General features: G+C 35.3%; 1 protein-coding gene across 3 annotated transcripts in view; it reads left to right on the top strand.

Moving 5' to 3' along the window:
• VWA8 (von Willebrand factor A domain containing 8) overlaps positions 1-17896 on the top strand; it is a 197553-nt gene that overhangs the window by 38904 nt on the left and 140753 nt on the right. For all 3 annotated transcript variants that reach the window (XM_048047696.2, XM_066988216.1, XM_066988225.1), the window contains exons 9-13: positions 1697-1801; positions 8129-8260; positions 10211-10345; positions 10432-10509; positions 16803-16963. In XM_048047696.2, coding sequence (XP_047903653.2) covers positions 1697-1801; positions 8129-8260; positions 10211-10345; positions 10432-10509; positions 16803-16963 — 611 coding nt within the window. The remainder of the gene's footprint in view (positions 1-1696; positions 1802-8128; positions 8261-10210; positions 10346-10431; positions 10510-16802; positions 16964-17896) is intronic.

Genomic DNA, 17896 nt, shown 5'->3' with positions numbered 1-17896 from the left:
GGCTTTTGGAAAGAAATACATGATGTATTTTAAAATAAATTGCAACTTTTTATTCTTTGAGCCCTGTAGTGAAAAATTATTTTTAAATGAATGCCAGATGGCTTTCAGAGTAATGGAAAGAAAATGAGCCGTAAGCTATTATCTAAACTATGGAATGAAGGAAGCATTTTATTTTACATTAGAGAATGTGAAATGTTATCATTGTATGACAGAGTCTTTTTTGGATAGACCAGAGCTGTTTCTTTTAGAATTAGTTTTAATCACTCAGTTTTCTAAGCCAACTGTTCTCACTGATTCTAGCTAGAGTATTTTTCCATCACACACCAGGTCACTGTCATCCTCCACTTTTAGCTAGGTTGACTTAACCATATAGCAGTGTGGAATGAATACATTGTAAAGATTGTCTCCTTCTGTTATGGATTCATGTAGTCCAAAAATGTGTTTCATAAGTTGAAAACTCCTGCCTACTGAAAGGGAGATTTTTTTTTATAGGGTGCTGTTCTGAAGAGGCTAATTTTGGATGTGCCACTGTAATTATTATTAATTTGAGATAATGTGGACAAATTATATGTTATGTTTTATATCTATATAAAGTGCTTTAAAAATGCAGTAATGGGCTCTGTGATCCTTCAGGCAGCACATTTACTACAAAGCCCTTAAATCGTTTATTTTTACTGATGCTTTTTTAATATGGAACATTATAAATAGTATTACTGGTTGTAAGTATGAATTGAATTATGCATTTCATAAAATATGCATCTCCTTATTTCATGTCTGAGCAACTCTTCTCCTCTTTAGTTGGATGTTTGTGTAATCCAAGTTTGTAATTGAAAATTGGTTGATTTTATTTGAGTTATAATACTTATTTCAGTCCACTGACTAACTGTTTTACCACTAGTGTTGTCCACAGTTAGTCCTTAACAATTTTCAAGTCTTCTGTAAAACAAACAATCAGGCATTACTTCAGGATTTTTGAAACAACTTTTTCTACCGTGAAAGGATTTGTGTTTATGTTTCTTGACTATTCATAAAGGTACTTCCATTTCTTTCTTTATTACTGTGGCAAAATAACTGGAATCTTTGTCTAGTTCAGTTAACAACTGACAGAAGAATTGCTACTTATAATTAGCAAGGAGGTGTGAAACAGTGTTTTCGATGTTCCATGCGAGCATACTTCATAACTCACTTCAAAGCAAACCAAATTTTGATCGATTGTTCAGAATTTTCTCGGAATTGATTTGTTAAGCAGAATCTGTGCAATATAATTGAATTAGAATTCAATACTAGAAATTGCTGTGAATGAGTAGATCATTATTGTAATACAGTTTTCTTGTCATACTGAATCTTTTCTAGTGATACTATGAAACTCAGTAACATGTGGTGGGATTTGTTTCTCCTAATCTGAAATGACTTTACATATCTGAGCTAGTCACTGTAGCTTCCATTTATGAACAGGAGAGAAGGTAATTTTTAGGTCATAATTTATCTAACCTATTTTAGACATTTACATTATAATGAATCAAACACGCAAAATGCCTGTGTTGACATTTGAGCAACTAGAGGATGTGGTGGTCATTTGTTTATTGCCCCTAGATTTTTATTTTAAGTTTAGCAATATATTGGATTTTGAGGTTAATAGCTGATAAAGAACAAGCCAATCTTTTTTCTTTTTGCTTGTATTTTTAATTTGAATTAGGATTCCTTTCCTATGATGTCAGTCCAGCGTGTTATTGAGCGGCTTTACCCCTATAATGTTTTCCTTGGAAAGGAAGGCAGGACTGCAGTCAAAGATGCACTAAAAGTAAGTATTGCATATTGTAATTCCAGGGAACGATGGATTATGACAGTCATTCTCCTGACTAATGCTACTTCATTAGTTCAGTTTGAAAAACCAAAACAAAAATGAACAAAAAACACTTAAGTAATCTAAATGGTTACATTATTGCTGATGCTAAACCACTATTAAAAAACAAAAACAAACAAACAAAAACTTCATAAGCTCATAGATTCCATTATAGTGATAGGTGAAATCTCAATGTTGTATAGAATATTTAGACCTCAGTTAAAGACTACATAAAACCTGTTATTACAGAAGTGCTTGTTTAATTTGAAAGTAGCTACTTATATGGTTAAGGTAGTCTTAAAAAATGCCTTTTGCCTGTGACCTTTATGAGGAGATAATAAAATAAAAAAAGAGATCACGTGACACAAAATGCATTTCGTATAGCATGGTTACAGATTATATTGCCTGGTTTTAGTCTGTATTAGCCTTTTATTGCTTGTTTTTGATCAGATCTGTTGTGTTGTTTTGGCCATGTTTGATAATAATAGCTTATCAAATGTAATTATGCTGGATTTTTCTATTCAGCCTTTCAAAACTTTAGCACAGTGTTAGTTGTCTTTCATTTTTGAATGCATTGTAAGCAGTTATTGCAAATTAACATTCGCAGCCTAGAGCATCTTACCCAGTTCTTTCAGTGATGAAAAATTGAAGTTATTTGTACCTGCATATTTAGAAATGCTTGACTTACTAGTCTTAGTAGCTGTTTTTCCTGAAACCATGCCTGTGTGTCAGGGAAATGATTGTAGTCTCTCCCTGCTGCTACTTCCTGAATACTGCCTTTTGGCATAGGAGCTTAGCTATGTGTTCCCTGTGTAGCCAGGCTGATTTGCTTGTTTTCGTGAGTTTTGAGATGGACAGTCCTTACATTTGAAGGAGATCCTGCTAGTTTTCACAGGCCTTCAGAGCCATTCCCTGTGGGATCATACCTGCCACTTCCGTGAATAAACCAGTCTCGTTTCCTGAAATGCAGGATCTGCTCCTTGTTTGTGATTAGCAGAGCCATCTGTGCATCCCTGTGCATGGCCAGTGCAGCACCTGTGTTAAGAAGCTATTCCAGACAACTTTCAGAAATCTAGACTGATTGTGTCACGCGGTGTTGCCCGTTCAGCACATATCAGGGTAAATGAAATTGCCTGCAAGAACCGGGATCTGGATGGAAATGCAGATTTCTGTCTGTTAACAAAGAAGTAACAGTTGCTCCTGTTCGTAATATGCCTTTATTTTACATCTTTAGTGTTGTTTTATTTCCCCTATCAATTATGCATAGTGTATGTCTTAATATTCTGTACCATCAACTTCCTTCATTTTCCATCACTGTTAATGAATTTGGTGTTGCACGTGGTTTTGCTTCCAATGTAAGGCAGGTGGATTTGACTAGTAAGATCTTCTTCAGTGACTGTCTACTGTTAAATACCTCCTTATCATTTGAATATTTCTATGTTAATTTTCATTTTTTGGATATTCTTCCTCATCATTAGTTTTACAAGCTTGTTCCTTTATGTTACCACATACATATAATCTTGTTTGGAATATTATTCTATTTGCACACAACAAATAGCGCTAAGCAAAGAATCTTAAAAAATGCAGAAAATAGCTGGTTGTACTGAGGAACTCCTGTTTATAATGATATCTTAGCAGTAGCAGTGCCAGAACTGTATTAAACATGAATAAGAAATGATTTTTTCCATCCCACAAGAAATGTAAGAGAGAGGAGTCTGGCAGAAGCAAGGTGATTTATTATTCTGCCCTCCTACAGATTTTCAAAAAGCATCCAGCTAATGTTTGCCACTGAAAACTTTTTTTCTGTGTAACAGGATACGGTTAGGGAATATTAATTTTAGCTAGGAAGGATTGAGAGTCGAAAAATGGTATACTTGAAATGTATTTGCAGTTGATAAGTTGATTTGTGAGGACTGAATCACTGTTCAACGTTAGCTAATGTTTAAAGAAAACAAAAACAAATTTCATATAGTAAAATGTAAAGTTTAGACATCTGAGTTGGAGACAGACATAGGGAAGTAGTGATCTCCCTGATAATTAATCTTATTTTCAGGATATTGCCTGTTTCAGTCAGCAGCCAGAGCTGAGAAGTGAGGTAGATGGCAGTTAGGCTAAACAGCTAGTTTTGGCAGCTGTTAGAACCTGCGTATATTTCTGGAAGATTTTCTGTCCACCACAAACTGTCTTCCCAACCATAATCTTCAGTTTAGGTAAATCTTTTCCATATATGCCTTCTTGTTCACTGGGACTCCACCACGTCCTGGGTATTTCTCATAATTCTTACTCTTGATTGTCAATTAATATGAACTATTGACTTACACCTTCTCTGCGATTAAAATTAATTTGTTACAGCATTGTTCTTGGAAGCATAAAGATGCTTTGAAATGCAAATCTCTTGTTGAGTGGATCTAGATGGAGTTAAACTTGTTTTAGGTTTAATTCAGTCTATCTGTCTGCCAACTTTATCGTATGATATAAATGTGGCTCCTTGTGTCAAACTAGTTCGCATTGAATAAAGTGTTCCTTGATTGCACACTAATCCAGCATCAGCAGCCATCAGGAGAGCTGCTTATAAAGGTCATTTGTACAAGGACTGTAGTTGGCAACATTCGTTATTCATTAGATTATCAGTTTGTGATAAACAGGACAAACGTACCAAAACAGACTTGAGAATGATGTGCCTTTGGGTAACCATATATGAAGTTACTACATTTGGGAAACTGTATCAATTTCTATTCTGATTCTTAAAGAAGATTTTAAATGTAGGAGCTCTTGCAAAGGAAAGCATGACTTGATTTGAATTCTGGCCTTTAAAACATTATTTTATACTTGCATGAAATACTGGCATGACAAATTATTTTGACTGACAGATGAACATTTGAAATATAATTCCAAGAAATAAGTCAAAAATTTATTTAACCTAAGCTTTTCCTTTAGAAGATTTAGATGTTGATAAATCACTAATTTCAAGGAAAACAACCTACAGTGAAGCATTCCCGAACAATAAGCTTAAGTACATATGATGTCTCTCACAATCATGAAGTTTTCTTCCCTAGGTACTGTTATTGATAGGCGTTTATAAAATTGGTCATCTATATGTGGGTTGAGTTTGGTGGCTCACAAGAGGCTGCAGCTGTTCTGTATTAATTTCCTCATTGTTCAATAAGCTTTCAGTATTTTACTTCAGATGCATCAGAGGTTTGGGTTTTGCCTTTTTAATTCTCACATGCCTTTTGCAGGCTTGCTTTTTTACAGTGTTGGAAACATCCACTGTTTTATTTTATTTTTTAAAAACTTCTAATGAAGAGAATCCTTCTATTAGATTTCAGAAACAACACACAGATCAGATTTAGCGTCTGATAGATGGGATCTATCTATCCTATAGAAGGGATCTAGCAGCAGATCCCTTTTAGTTTACTGTCCAAGTGTTTAACTGTGCTCTAAGAACCTTCTAGAATTTTTCTTCATGGTTTCATGTAGTGATTAATTTTGCATTTAGTGTCTTGATCTTATATCAGATATGAGCTTGTTTATTCCCTTTGACTCTTTTTTTCGTTTTCTCTTTTCCTTTTTTTTTTTTGTTTGCACACCCTCTTTAATGTTGCCTGACCTCTTCCTCTAAATCTGTTTCCCTGCTTCACAGTAGGGAACCTCTTCAAACTACAGAGGTAGTCTCTCACAGAGAGTGGACTAATCGTTCAGAAACCTGGAATTGTTTTCCTTGTTCTGCTCAGTCTAAGATCTTTCTGTTGCAAATTGTGGTCTAAGGAAGGATTTGTTTCTGTTCTATCCCTCTACGTGACCCCCCCCCCCCTCCCAAAGCCATTTATAATCTTCGGGTTTTTGCATTAATGAATGCTCTTGGTGCCAATACATACCATTGCAGTGGAATCTCTCCTTCAGACTTTCCCCATCTATTCTATGTTATGCTTGCAGTTCATAGTTTGCTTCTTGTAAAACGGTTCAGACTTCTTGTTCCTTGAAAAAATCTCTTTCCCTCCTGTGCAAAGAATCTTCAGCAAAGATCAGTTGCTTCTGGACGCCTTCACATCTCTTTTTGAACAGCTTAGCTGTCCTGTGGGTTCAGCTGAGTGGCTATCTGCAAATATGTCTCATTTAAACTCTCTGTTCCTTTGACCATCTGGATCACCGGAGTATTCTTTGCAGTTTCCCTTCTGAGACGGTACTGATCATTAGATGCTTCCAAGAGTTCAGAACTCCTCTTATTCCTTGTTTTGATTTTCATAGTATGCCTATTCTCTTATGTTTCTAGGCATGCAGAATGTGGCCTGATGGTTATGGACTGCCAAACCTCTTCTCTTGTTTTAGGTGGCTAGTTTTTCCTTTTTTTTCCCTTCTTTCCTCTCGAGTCTGAGGCAATGCAGCTGCCCATTTCTGATTCTCCAAGTAAGTGTATCCCAGACTTACTGATACTGAATGCACTCAATAGTTGTCCTTCCAAGCCACAAACATTTTTTCCTTTGCAACTATCAACTTGGATTTTATATAGAGGAAGTTATTTCCGGCTCAGGCAAACTCGATGTGTTGTTCATCCATTTCACGCCACTTTCTGATTCTATATCTAACTACTGTAATTCTAAAAGTAGAACTACATTAGAGGTCTGTTGTATTCTGAAAGCCACAAAGAGTTTTCTCATTTGCTTCTCCTGTCCAGGTGTAAATGTGGTAATTTATTTAATTACTAAATTATCCAGTTCAGCAGCATCTCTCTGCTAAAACGTGATGATTCAAATCTGTCGCTCAAATTCAGTAAAGATCTGCAGAGATTGACAGTTATCTATCAGTTTTCGACCCTGTTTTGGGGTCTGAAAGATGAGCTGTAGGACCCTCAACAACATTAATAAATAGATAAAATCACCTTTAGAATTTTAGACTCCCAAGACCTTTATGTGCCAGACCTGCTACTGCTGTCTCCAGACCATCACTGATTGATACAGAGGCTGCTGATACAGATAACCTTACTGCTTGCTCTGTTTTTTTCTTCTGTTTGTATCTGAGTAGGGGATTTTAGTGTACAGTTTGTGATTTTGTGTACAAGCAGATTTGACCCTATCCAAAATGCCAAACTTAGCAAGGATATTAAAATTTACTAATGAACATGAGAGTGGGAACATCTGTAGTTCGTTTCACAGAATCATAGTTTGAGCGTTTCTTAGAATCACAGTTTGAGTTACTACTATGATTCAGGCATTCCTGTTTGCTGCTGCTGTATAAATATTTAATGGTATCTGAAGCTGTTACACTAAAAATACGATTTGGGACAGTCTTTTGCTAAAGTACATTTACCTTAAATTCAAGTTTAAACTTGAAATTTATATAGGCTTTTGCTTCAGAGTGGGAATTTACGAAGTGATGAAGAGCCAAAGTGCTTGTATGGATGCATTTCAGTTTTCTTTCTAAACTTTAATAGGCAGTGCTGTGAATCCTAGTAGTAATAAAACCACATACTTTTAAAGAATTATTTCACATTAGAAACTTCTGTTTAATTTTTCTTCTAAGGAGTTGGACTAATACTTCCTTTTCTCCTGTTGATTCAGCTTTCACTCTGTTGAATAAAAAGGCACTGTGACTTCAGTAATTTTAGTGGGGTATTTTGATGCTTAAGTCTCCCTTATAATGACTTCCCCTTCGCAACAAAATAGACTTTTTATAGGATTTTTTAAATGGTTTTCATGCTTTCTCTATACAGCACAATACAGTAAAATGCTCAAAAAGAGATTGGGAAGACAAAAGTCCATTTCTTTGTCTTTGTTATACCAAGAACATGCTGTGAAGGCTTAATTTGTACAGGTTATCCTCAGTTTTCACCGTGTGATAAGGCTGCGGGGCTACGTAAATGTAATGTTTGATGGTTATTTTTATTGGCAGCCAGATATTGAAATCTGCAGTTGGTTATAATGGCCTGCAAAGGTAGGTGTTCTATTACTGCATTTGCTAAAGTCTATCATCCATTTCTCTTATAATTTAAGTCTGAATAAGACTGCAAAGTCGCCGTATGTCATTTTAAATTTACATCTGTCATTACAGTCAGAATAAGTAGATGGTAGGTCTTTTTGGTTTGGTTTTAAATGAATATGTAAAATATATAGGCTGTCAAGAAAGTGAACACAGGTACATGAAGTAAAGTGAAGTTTAAGTAAATGGATTTAGGACTTCACAGGAAATTAATCTTGAGTATGTTTCTGACCCTGTTATCGGAAGTAACAGTTTTAAAAAAGAAAATTGTATTTAATAATTAATTCCTCCAAACCCCTAATTTTACAGCGTTTTGAGCTTCAAGACTCAAAAAGCCGTTTGCGCCCAAGAAGGATTACAAAAGTAGAAAGTGTACCAGGAAACAAACCCTTCAAGGCTGATGTAACTGTCCAGATCGGTGAAAAGGAAGTGACATTCCAGGTAAGAATTTATATATTCATAAAACTCTATTATGTTATCATAAACTTACTCAAGAATTTAACACTTACACTTGATACTGAAACTCATTTGCATTGAATATTTAATTTTTGGTAGTGTAACATTTTATATGTGCCCTTGTGTCCTAGAAGGCCAATGGTATCCTTGGGGTGCATTAGAAAGAGTATTGCCAGCCAGACAAGAGAAGTTATCCTCCCACTCTGTTCAGCCCTGGTGAGGCCACACCTGGAGTACTGTGTCCAGTTCTGGGCTCCCCAGTCCAAGAGGGACATGGAGCCACAGAATAGTGTCCAGCTGAGGGCTACGGAGATGATTAGGGGACTGGAGCATCTCTCTTATGAGGAAAGGCGGAGAGAGCTGGGCCTGTTTAGCCTGGAGAAGAGAAGACTGAGAAGGGATCTTATCGATGTGTATAAATGTCTGAAGAGATGGTTTCAAGAGTATGGGGTCGGAGTGGTGCCCAGTGTTAGGACGAGAGCAATGGGCACAAACTCATACACAGGAAGTTCCATCTGAATATGAGGAAAAACTTACTTACTGTGAGGGTGATGGAGCACTGGACCAGGTTGCCCAGAGAGGTTGTGGAGTTTACTTTTCTTGAGATATTCAAAACTTGACTGGAAGTGATGCTGTGCTCTAGATGACCCAGCTTGAGCAGGTGGGTTAGACTAGATGATCTCCAGAGGTCCCTTCCAACCTCAACCATTCTCTGATTTTATGATTTATTAGAAGAGCCTGTAGATAAGCAATAAGATTATGGATAAGAAATATTTTATTTTTATATAAATGAATCACATGTAGGAAAGTACAAGCTTAAGTATATCATGATAAAACAAGTGCTGAAAAATGAATGAAAGGAAAATCTCTAATGCAATAAAAAAAGCAAGAAATTTAGAATAATAGAGTACTTGTGATGCTCTTGATGCTGCTTTCCTTTTTTTCTTTAATAAAACAATAGTCTGTCTTTGTCTATACTTCAAATAAAATCTAATGAGTGCTTGGTAATGTTCTGACACAGGATGTTGGGAAAATGGAACAAAAGCAATCACATCAAATATGATTAGTTTGAGTTTCTTCCAAAGAAGTTTATGACCCGCTAGGTGGTGAAATGAGGTTCTATTCAGGAAGCAGACACTGATCTAAAAACTTGAATTTAATGTTGAATCTGGAGGCTAGAGAGTCTCTAAAGAAGGTGAATTAGTGGGAGTTAGAAAGAGATTGTTTTAACATTGGTGAGGAATATCTTTAGAGAGTTTGTACCATGACAATGAAAAGGGGAAGAGCAGCAAAGAGGAATTTGTCAGAAAAAATAGAATCTGTAGGGATCTGATTGGACTTTTTTCTGAGGGGAAGATTTTTGCTTTCATCTGACATGTAGATGATGCCTTCTGAAAATATGTCTGCACAGTGTCTCTTTGGGAACACGAGGACATTAGGAGTTTGAAAATGAAACAGTTCCCAGTAGAACAAGAGGCAGAGTGAGTGTCTTAATGTGGAAGATAATTGAATATTTTTACTCTCCAAAGTTCTGTAGCCCCTTCAGATTTTTGCAATACGAATTGTTCCTTCCCATTTGTTTTTCTCTGACAAGCAATAAACACTAGTGATTTTAATATTTTGTCTCCAGGACAAGCAGCCTCAAGTTCTTTGCACACCCCAATGCCATAATCGAATTGGTTCATGTTTTCTTTTCTTTTTTTTTTTTTTTGTTTTCCATTAAGAGTGGGAGTAGGAGATGTAGAGGAAGTTGTTTATTACAAATTATACAACATTATTTTTTTTTCAGCAAAAGCTTTAGGTTTGATAATGACCATCATCTGCAAAATATTACAGTATTTTTGGGGAAGTGTAACTCAGTCCACACAAAGCCTAGAGCTATCACAATATATCTTATTTAGCATTTTGTTTTCTTTTGTTTTGTTTTCCTTATAGGTTCCAGCTGGGACTGGGATGTTAAAACAGCATTCTCAATCAGATGCTTTCGTAAGGACTTCCAGCCATGATCAGCTGTTGGCAGAAATGATGCAGTCCCACATGGCTAAAGATATGTGTTTAATTGGAGGAAAAGTAAGAATTTAATTTTCTTTTTCCCTCCTTTCTCCATGTTCCTTACAAAGTAATCTTTTTTTTTTTTTTTTTTTTTAACTCTTTAGGGCTGTGGCAAAACAGTTATCGCTAAGGAGTTTGCTGATATACTAGGATACAGCATAGAACCTATCATGCTGTATCAGGTAAGTAAACTATTGGCTGGTGATCATGCTGTAAATATAATCCAAAATGTCATCTAATGTCATCTAATGTCATCTAATGTCATCATGTCATCTAATGTCATCTTCACATACAGCTGCAGCTTTTAAAATCACTGATAATCACCAATACACATTAAAAAATAAAAGAGGATAGAAAAGACTTCAAAGATAGCAAAGTGTTATGATCATCTTAGAGCATTTTTTTTAGTTGGTTAGAATGCTCATCTAAAATAATCCCATTTTATTGTAGACCTAAACAGAGGGGGGGGTACTATTAATACATACGTATATTAATACATATAATACATATTAATTCAACACTATTACATATAGATTAGCCCCGATACTGTTTTACTTTCATTTTTTTTGACTTCATTGGGAATACGAAAGAAAGATAGGTAACTTAAATGATTCTCCTTACGTTTTGTCATTTTGTTTATTTATCGCAGTGATCTTTCTCTTAGCCACAAAGAACTGACGTTTTGTTTTGTAATTTGGCATGACTGAATGTCATAAAGAAAACTTTGTCTTCTGTGTCTTCTTTTCAGATCTTTTTTTTCTCCTTTTGAAGTATGGTTCCTGCCTTTAGACAAGAGTGATGACCTCTTGTAATTCATGCATATTGAAATTCTCTAGGATACCTATAATTTTTTCCTTTTTTTCCTTAAACTATTTAATTTTATAATGTATCACCATGATTACCACTAATTTTTATTGTTACAGAAGACAGCTTCTTTACTGTATTGAGAATATAAAAAGTTTTAAATCCTTCTCAGGAATTTTTTAAAGTTATTTTTCATATTCTGGAGGCTTAATCTTCAATTTTTTTTATTAGTTTCTTCTACTGTCCATATCCTCTTACATGTTTATTTTTTTCTGATGCGTATCACATGAAATTTTAAACAATATTGTAATTTCTGTGCCTTTCCTTTCTTTCTACATTTCTGTTTAGCCTGATGATTACAGTTGTGGTGGGACTGCACTGCAGTAGAGAAGATGGTGTTTACATGTGATATATACGTATTACATTGAATTAATATTAATGCTGCTCGTTATTTGTCAGTGCTATAGCAAACAAACAGTAATCTTAAAGCTCTTAGCATATCTGTTCCTAATTTTTTTATGTTGTAGAAGGGGCCTTAGTATAGATGTAGCTTTAAAAATGAATTTTGGAGAGACATCTCATTTTTCATGAGACACACAGGCAGTTGACTTAGTTGCCTTAGAATGGCAGTTATGGGATAAAATGACGAGGAAGAAGAACTGGAGAAATCCTAAGGGCCTCCATGGGCTTTGGAGATGGTGACGAGGAACTAACTTATCATTGTAGCTGAGTTGGAGGAAGAAATTTACAGTAGTTGAAGAGGTAATGGCAGAGTGAACGTTTTTACTGAGTAAAATTTAAAAGTTCAGTATTTGCAAAGATAGAAAAAGCAGTAATGGTTCTAGACAGGTTGGTCATACAGATTGAGGGAATTCAGGTTTTTGATGCTGTCAGATGTCTCAAGAGTATGATAAATGGGGAGTGGTGGGCCACTGCTATACACTTAGTGTTTTTTTTGTTTTGTTTTTTTTTTCCTTGGTTTCACCCAGACAATACTTTAGACTGTCTCACAGCAGCATAGTTTTATGGAAACCCTGAAGTCTGTCCTGCTTAACAGTGATCTCCTGTAGGCAGCGGTCGCTTGGTACTTGTTTGGAGAGTATTGTTCAGTCTTGGATCTTGATGAACTATAACTTCATGACATAAATAAAAAAAAAAAAAGGAGATTGGAAAGTGGAGTGACTGAACTTGCTTTTTACAGTAGGGATCATACATGTAAGGTTTTCTTCATAACCTTGAGGAATGAAACTGCTCTTAAATATAACATGAAGTCAAGGGCATTCCATGACCTTGTGAGCCAAAATGCACCAAATATGACTGCAAAGCAGTCAAAAGTCATAATAGGCAATGCTGTAGGGTAACACTAGTGTGAGATGTAACACAATACATTGGTCTCTTTTTTCCCCTTCCTTTGCTTATTTAATTTTTTCCTGGGCAGCATGGAGACCTTCAAAGGAGGAAACAGCAGCTGATTTGGATTTACAGTGTCATGTGGGGAGAGAAGAGACGCTGACAAAAATGGGTGGTGACATTGAAGGTTTGAAACAGACAAAAAAATAGAGAAGAGAGATATTAATTGTGATGAAAGAAGAAAAAGTTCATTTTATGTTTTCTTGAACTGGTGAGAAGCTCTCCAGATAGGATCCCAATGCTTTTCCTTCCCCAAGAGTGCCTTTAGCTTATAAAAGTTCAGACTCAGAAATTGTCTGCATAAATGGAGCTCTTTTCTTATGCTTTAACCTGGCTAGTTGTGAGCAGATTTGGGATCCAAAGCTACACAGCCCATCAGTGCAAGGTTGTGTTCATGCTGATATACTTGGCTTCCCAGCAGCACCTGTTACCCTGTGTACAGTTGTATGTTAAGACAGGTGCATAGCTTCTGGGTGAGAACTGTGTCATACTTCCCCCTGCACTTGTCCACGTAAACATATTTGTAAATCATCTCAGCAAAATAACTTTTGCATATTGAGAAACCCACTTAAGGACAAGCACACCCTAACCCTTGTTTTTTGTACACGGTGTGGTATTGGGTACTCACCAGCAAAATTAGGCAATTATTTGGTCCTACAAGCTTAAAAATATGGCCACTATTTTTCAACAGCCTACCTTTAATTAGTATGGCTTCACTGAATAGAAGCAGAAGACTTCCTTTTTGGAGATGCATGATAGGAGGAGCTGATAATGAAATTGGTTACTCGCTAAACATCTTTCCTTCAGAGGATCTGTAATTCCTACTGAAATAAAATCTAGGTCAAGGATTTGAAGCACTTCCCACTGAAGTGAACCTTTCCTTTGGTTTCACCAGGATTTGATCAAGTTAAAAGGGAAGAGGGTTTTCACAGAGAGGCGTTATGGTGATATGGAACATCGTTGCAAAGGTGAAAGAAAATAAGTATTTGTGAGCTCAGTGTTCAGTATAAATTCATGTGTAGACATGTCTACAGAAGGTCCAAATGTGCGTCTATACGTATATCTATTTCCTATGTACATTATCTTAGAAAATCTCAAAAGTTTTTACAGGAAGCAGTGTGTAAAAAACAATTGATTGCAGCTGGGCTATGGATCTTCTGTTATATTCTAAGAATGCATTTGTTTTTGTACATGTCAGTGGCTTCGTACAGCAAAGTAGTAGCATAGGTTAATGACAGGAGCAATGTTAAATATTAATTCATACAGTAACTGACAACGAAGGCTATGAGAAGTTTAATGTAACAGATTTCTTTATTTCGCTTCAAACAATATCTTTCTGATTCTTTTGAGAGAGACCATATTGTGCTAAATACAGTTCTAAAGTGAAGGAGGCTTTTATTTGTGCTATAGTTCATGTTAATTTTCCAATAATTTCTATAGACACAAAAAACGTAGCAGGCACATAGCTTTGGGTTGAAGAAACAGTAATTATTTTCTTAAAGAAATGAATTTTTCAATGTTGTATATATAATGTTTACTTTTATTTTTATTGTTTGATTCATCCTTTACATCCAAAGTTGATTTAAGGGCTTGAATAGTGTGAAAAGCCTTAGGTCTTTATATTGATTTCACAGAAGAATCTCGACAGCTTTTATGTTGTGAGGTTAGAATAAATGTATCTAAACCAAGGGTTCCTGAATGTTTTGAGCACATAGATCATCTCTAACAGTTGTCTCACCAAACAATTCCTGTCTAATTCGTGATCTCTGACATCCTTATACAGATTTCTGATTATATACAATCCCACGTAGGCAAATTCCTGCCAAAGAAACTCATCCTGATTAGGAAGGATTTGTTTTTAAGTTCTCCTAGTGCAGTTAAGGAACAGCAAATGAGAAGCAGCAGCCGGCTACTTTCGTGTACTGTAGCTAGGGAACTTTTGTTTTAAATTGTTTAAAATAAAACATTTTACTTTTATTTTTATCTCTCCTAATTTTTTAGGGGGAAAAAAAAGCAATATTCAAAATGATGTTACAACGATTTTCCATCAACTTGCTCTTCCTTTCTCTCTTCCACAGCAAAAGCAATCTTTTAAGCACATCACTCGTGTTTGTGTACTGTGATGTTTTTGTTTCTAGGATTTCTTTTTTTTTTTTTTTGTATGACCTCATAATTTTTCTTTACAAATTGCTTCCAATTTTTTATTTGAGAAATATTAACAAAATGTGAGTCCAAATTGGCATGAAAAGCAGGAAACAGAGCTTTTTCACCTCGTAATTGCCAAGAACATGATTAGCACAGAGAACCATGAAAAATGGCTAAATGGGAGGCTTGGATTGCTATAGCTGCAAAAGGGAGGAAAGCAGTTACTCTGCTTGTTTTCTCTCCTGAACTTCCTTTTTTCCTGGTATATGAGGTATTTTAGAAAGTAACCACTGCAATATAGCATATGCTGAGTTACAATGACTGTTACAAATGAAAATAAAAATTTTGTTTCATAAGGCAGTATAATTTTGCAATTGCTTTGCTTAAGTGGTGGTGGTGGAGGAGTAGGGTTGGGAGAGGAAGTGATTCATACCTTTCTGTCATCTCCCCTCCAAAGGGAAGAATTTCTAGTGTTAGAATATTATTTTTTTTATATCTCGTAATATTATATTTATAATATTATGTATTAAAAATTGATTTAAAGTAAATAAATAGAAGCAGTAAATCGTTGCCATTAAAAACCCATTTGATCTTGGAGGTCTTTTCCAACCTTAATGATTCTGTGAAAACAAACCCCTTACAGAGCTTGGGCAAGTATTAAGTTAATGATGCTTCATTTCAGTGCATCACTAAACTGAACAGAATGCATCCATTTAAATAAAGATATAAATATTCATTGTATTTCAAAAAATATTTTGCAGCAAAATACACTTATGAGTTTATCTTGAGAAAACTAATGCGTGGTTCTCAAGCTGCTGGAATTACAGATAGACAACATTGTATGTAGCATATTAGGCTCCTGATAATTCACATTGGATGCTGTTTCATGCCTATAGAGGTGAATTGTCAGAAGGTGTGTTAGTTGAATATTCAGTTATGCAGGACTTACTAACTACAGAGTGCACGCTTCTGATACAAGTCCTAAAAATACTTACTTTTTTTCTCTGGCTTTCATTAAAAATGGGTTTAGTCTAAGTCACTAACAGAACAGTAGAATGAACAAACAGTGCATTAAAAAACAGAAGTACAATAATAAAAACACTGTCTGTTTTTGTGCATCTGAATGTGAGGCTCTAAATTATACAAATGTAGAAGCACTGAAGGAATCAGACTTTGTCCTGTTATTTTAAGGCTTTTAAGGAAATGCAGAAAGAGGAAATGATTCAGGCCATATGATGTAATGTATTCTATTTTTATTCTTCAGAGGGTTTATAGTTGTGAAAAGGACATATGCAAAAGCTACAGCTACAATAGCAAATATTTTTCTCATCTGATTTTACGTTAAGTTCTGTTCACAGCACAGACTGAGGAAGGAATTTCATCTTTCAGGCCACAAAATTGCTATTACATCCTTGTTGCTGTAGTGCATACCTGTTGTAATGGAACATTCAAAATATTTATACTGGAGGCTATACTAGATTTTGTCTTTGGTTGCAATTTATTCCCCAAGTCTTATTTTGTGATGCTCTACATACTTTTGGTATTTTGTTTGCTACTGGCTCCTTTCTTATCCTGTCCTTTCTTCTCTGACGCTTCTGCTGTATTTTTTTTCCAAGAGGTGGAATGTCATGCTCTTTTGGGTTATGATGTTACTTTAGGATTAATGATGAAGTCTTTGCTCCTTCTGGTGATTTCTTCCATATAAAATGAATGACTTCTGTCCTGTTTGCTCCAGGTGTAACTTGCTGCCCCCTTCTGTACACAAAACTGTACAAGTTCTCATGAGCTCTCGTTATGTTTAAGGCAAAAAAAAACCCACACCACAAAACCAAAATAAAATAAAAAAGGCTTTTGTTCTAGTTTCAGAGAGGTCAATGAGGTGATACTGGCAAGTCTAGAACTTTCAAAGACTAACATAACACGTGTGTGTGTGTGTGTATGTTCGTGTGCGTGTGTGCATGTTTCTAATACTCTTTTGAAAAGTAATTGCAGATTTCCTGCTAATCTTCTTTGGGTATATTCTCAGGAAAAGCAGAATGTAGTTTTATAAGGAGAAAGCAGGTACTTGTAGAAGAATGCAATACAACATAAATATATTCTTCTGATGAATTGACAGGACATGACAGCCAGAGATTTGCTACAGCAGAGGTATACTCTTCCTAATGGGGACACTGCTTGGAGACCATCGCCGCTTGTTACTGCTGCCCTGGAAGGAAAGCTTGTTATTCTTGATGGCATTCATCGAATTAACCCTGGCACTCTAGCTGTACTTCAAAGGTCAGGATATGAGCATGGATAAGTTGCGTGCACGTGATCTGTTTATTGAACGCATGCCTATTGAGAAATTAAGTTTCTTCTGGTGAATATGAGTTTATAACTTCAAGAGGACTGTAAAAATCAAGATGAGCAAGTTTGATAGAATATATAACATTCAGTCTTTACATACATGAAAGCAGAAGCGATTCTTTCATGTTCTAAAGAAGTCCAATAACCTAGGAAATTTCAGCTCTCTGTAAATACAGCGTAGAAGTCTGAATCGAAGAATGATTTTACTCTACACTTATATCTAAAAATTAGTAATATTTGCACAATGATTTGAAAATGCAAGATAGAACATTTTTAAAATGCTTTGAATGCATTACGCTACTAAATAAAATACAATCATTAGTTACATGTAAAAGCATTCTTTATTTTGATTGAAAAGAACTCCTTCTAAATATTATTTCACAATTCAGTAAAAAAATAAACTTCCCAGAAGCAGAAGTAGTAACATAAGATACTATGTTAATAATAATCTGTAACATCAGGTCAAATATTTCTTGTACTTTGTTTACCTGAGTTGTGTAATGCCATTCATAAACTTAAAGGACATAATTAGCTTTAAAAGCAGGTTGTAGCAAAAACATTTTATGAATTCATTTATTGTATATATACAGAGGAGAGTAGGCAGAAAAGAGAATTGTGGTAGCCTGTTCTTTCTCTTTTTAAATCAGTTTATCTTTGCCTTCTGATTTTTCTTCGAACACATGCATGTGCTGTATCTACATACATATAATCAACTTCTGCATTAAAAAAAAAAAAAGCTGTCTCTCTATGTACATTACTCATTAAAACCAACTGAAATATGTTGCTTCAGGAAACAAACCGGAAGTATATTACTTGATACCAGTATGACTAAATGACTGTTTAATGCCACTTAATCCGAAAGGT

Source organism: Anser cygnoides, chromosome 1, assembly GCF_040182565.1.
Source record: "Anser cygnoides isolate HZ-2024a breed goose chromosome 1, Taihu_goose_T2T_genome, whole genome shotgun sequence".
Lineage (NCBI taxonomy): Eukaryota > Metazoa > Chordata > Aves > Anseriformes > Anatidae > Anser > Anser cygnoides.
Note: the sequence above shows the minus strand (reverse complement) of the source record. Positions and strands in the feature narration are given on the sequence as shown.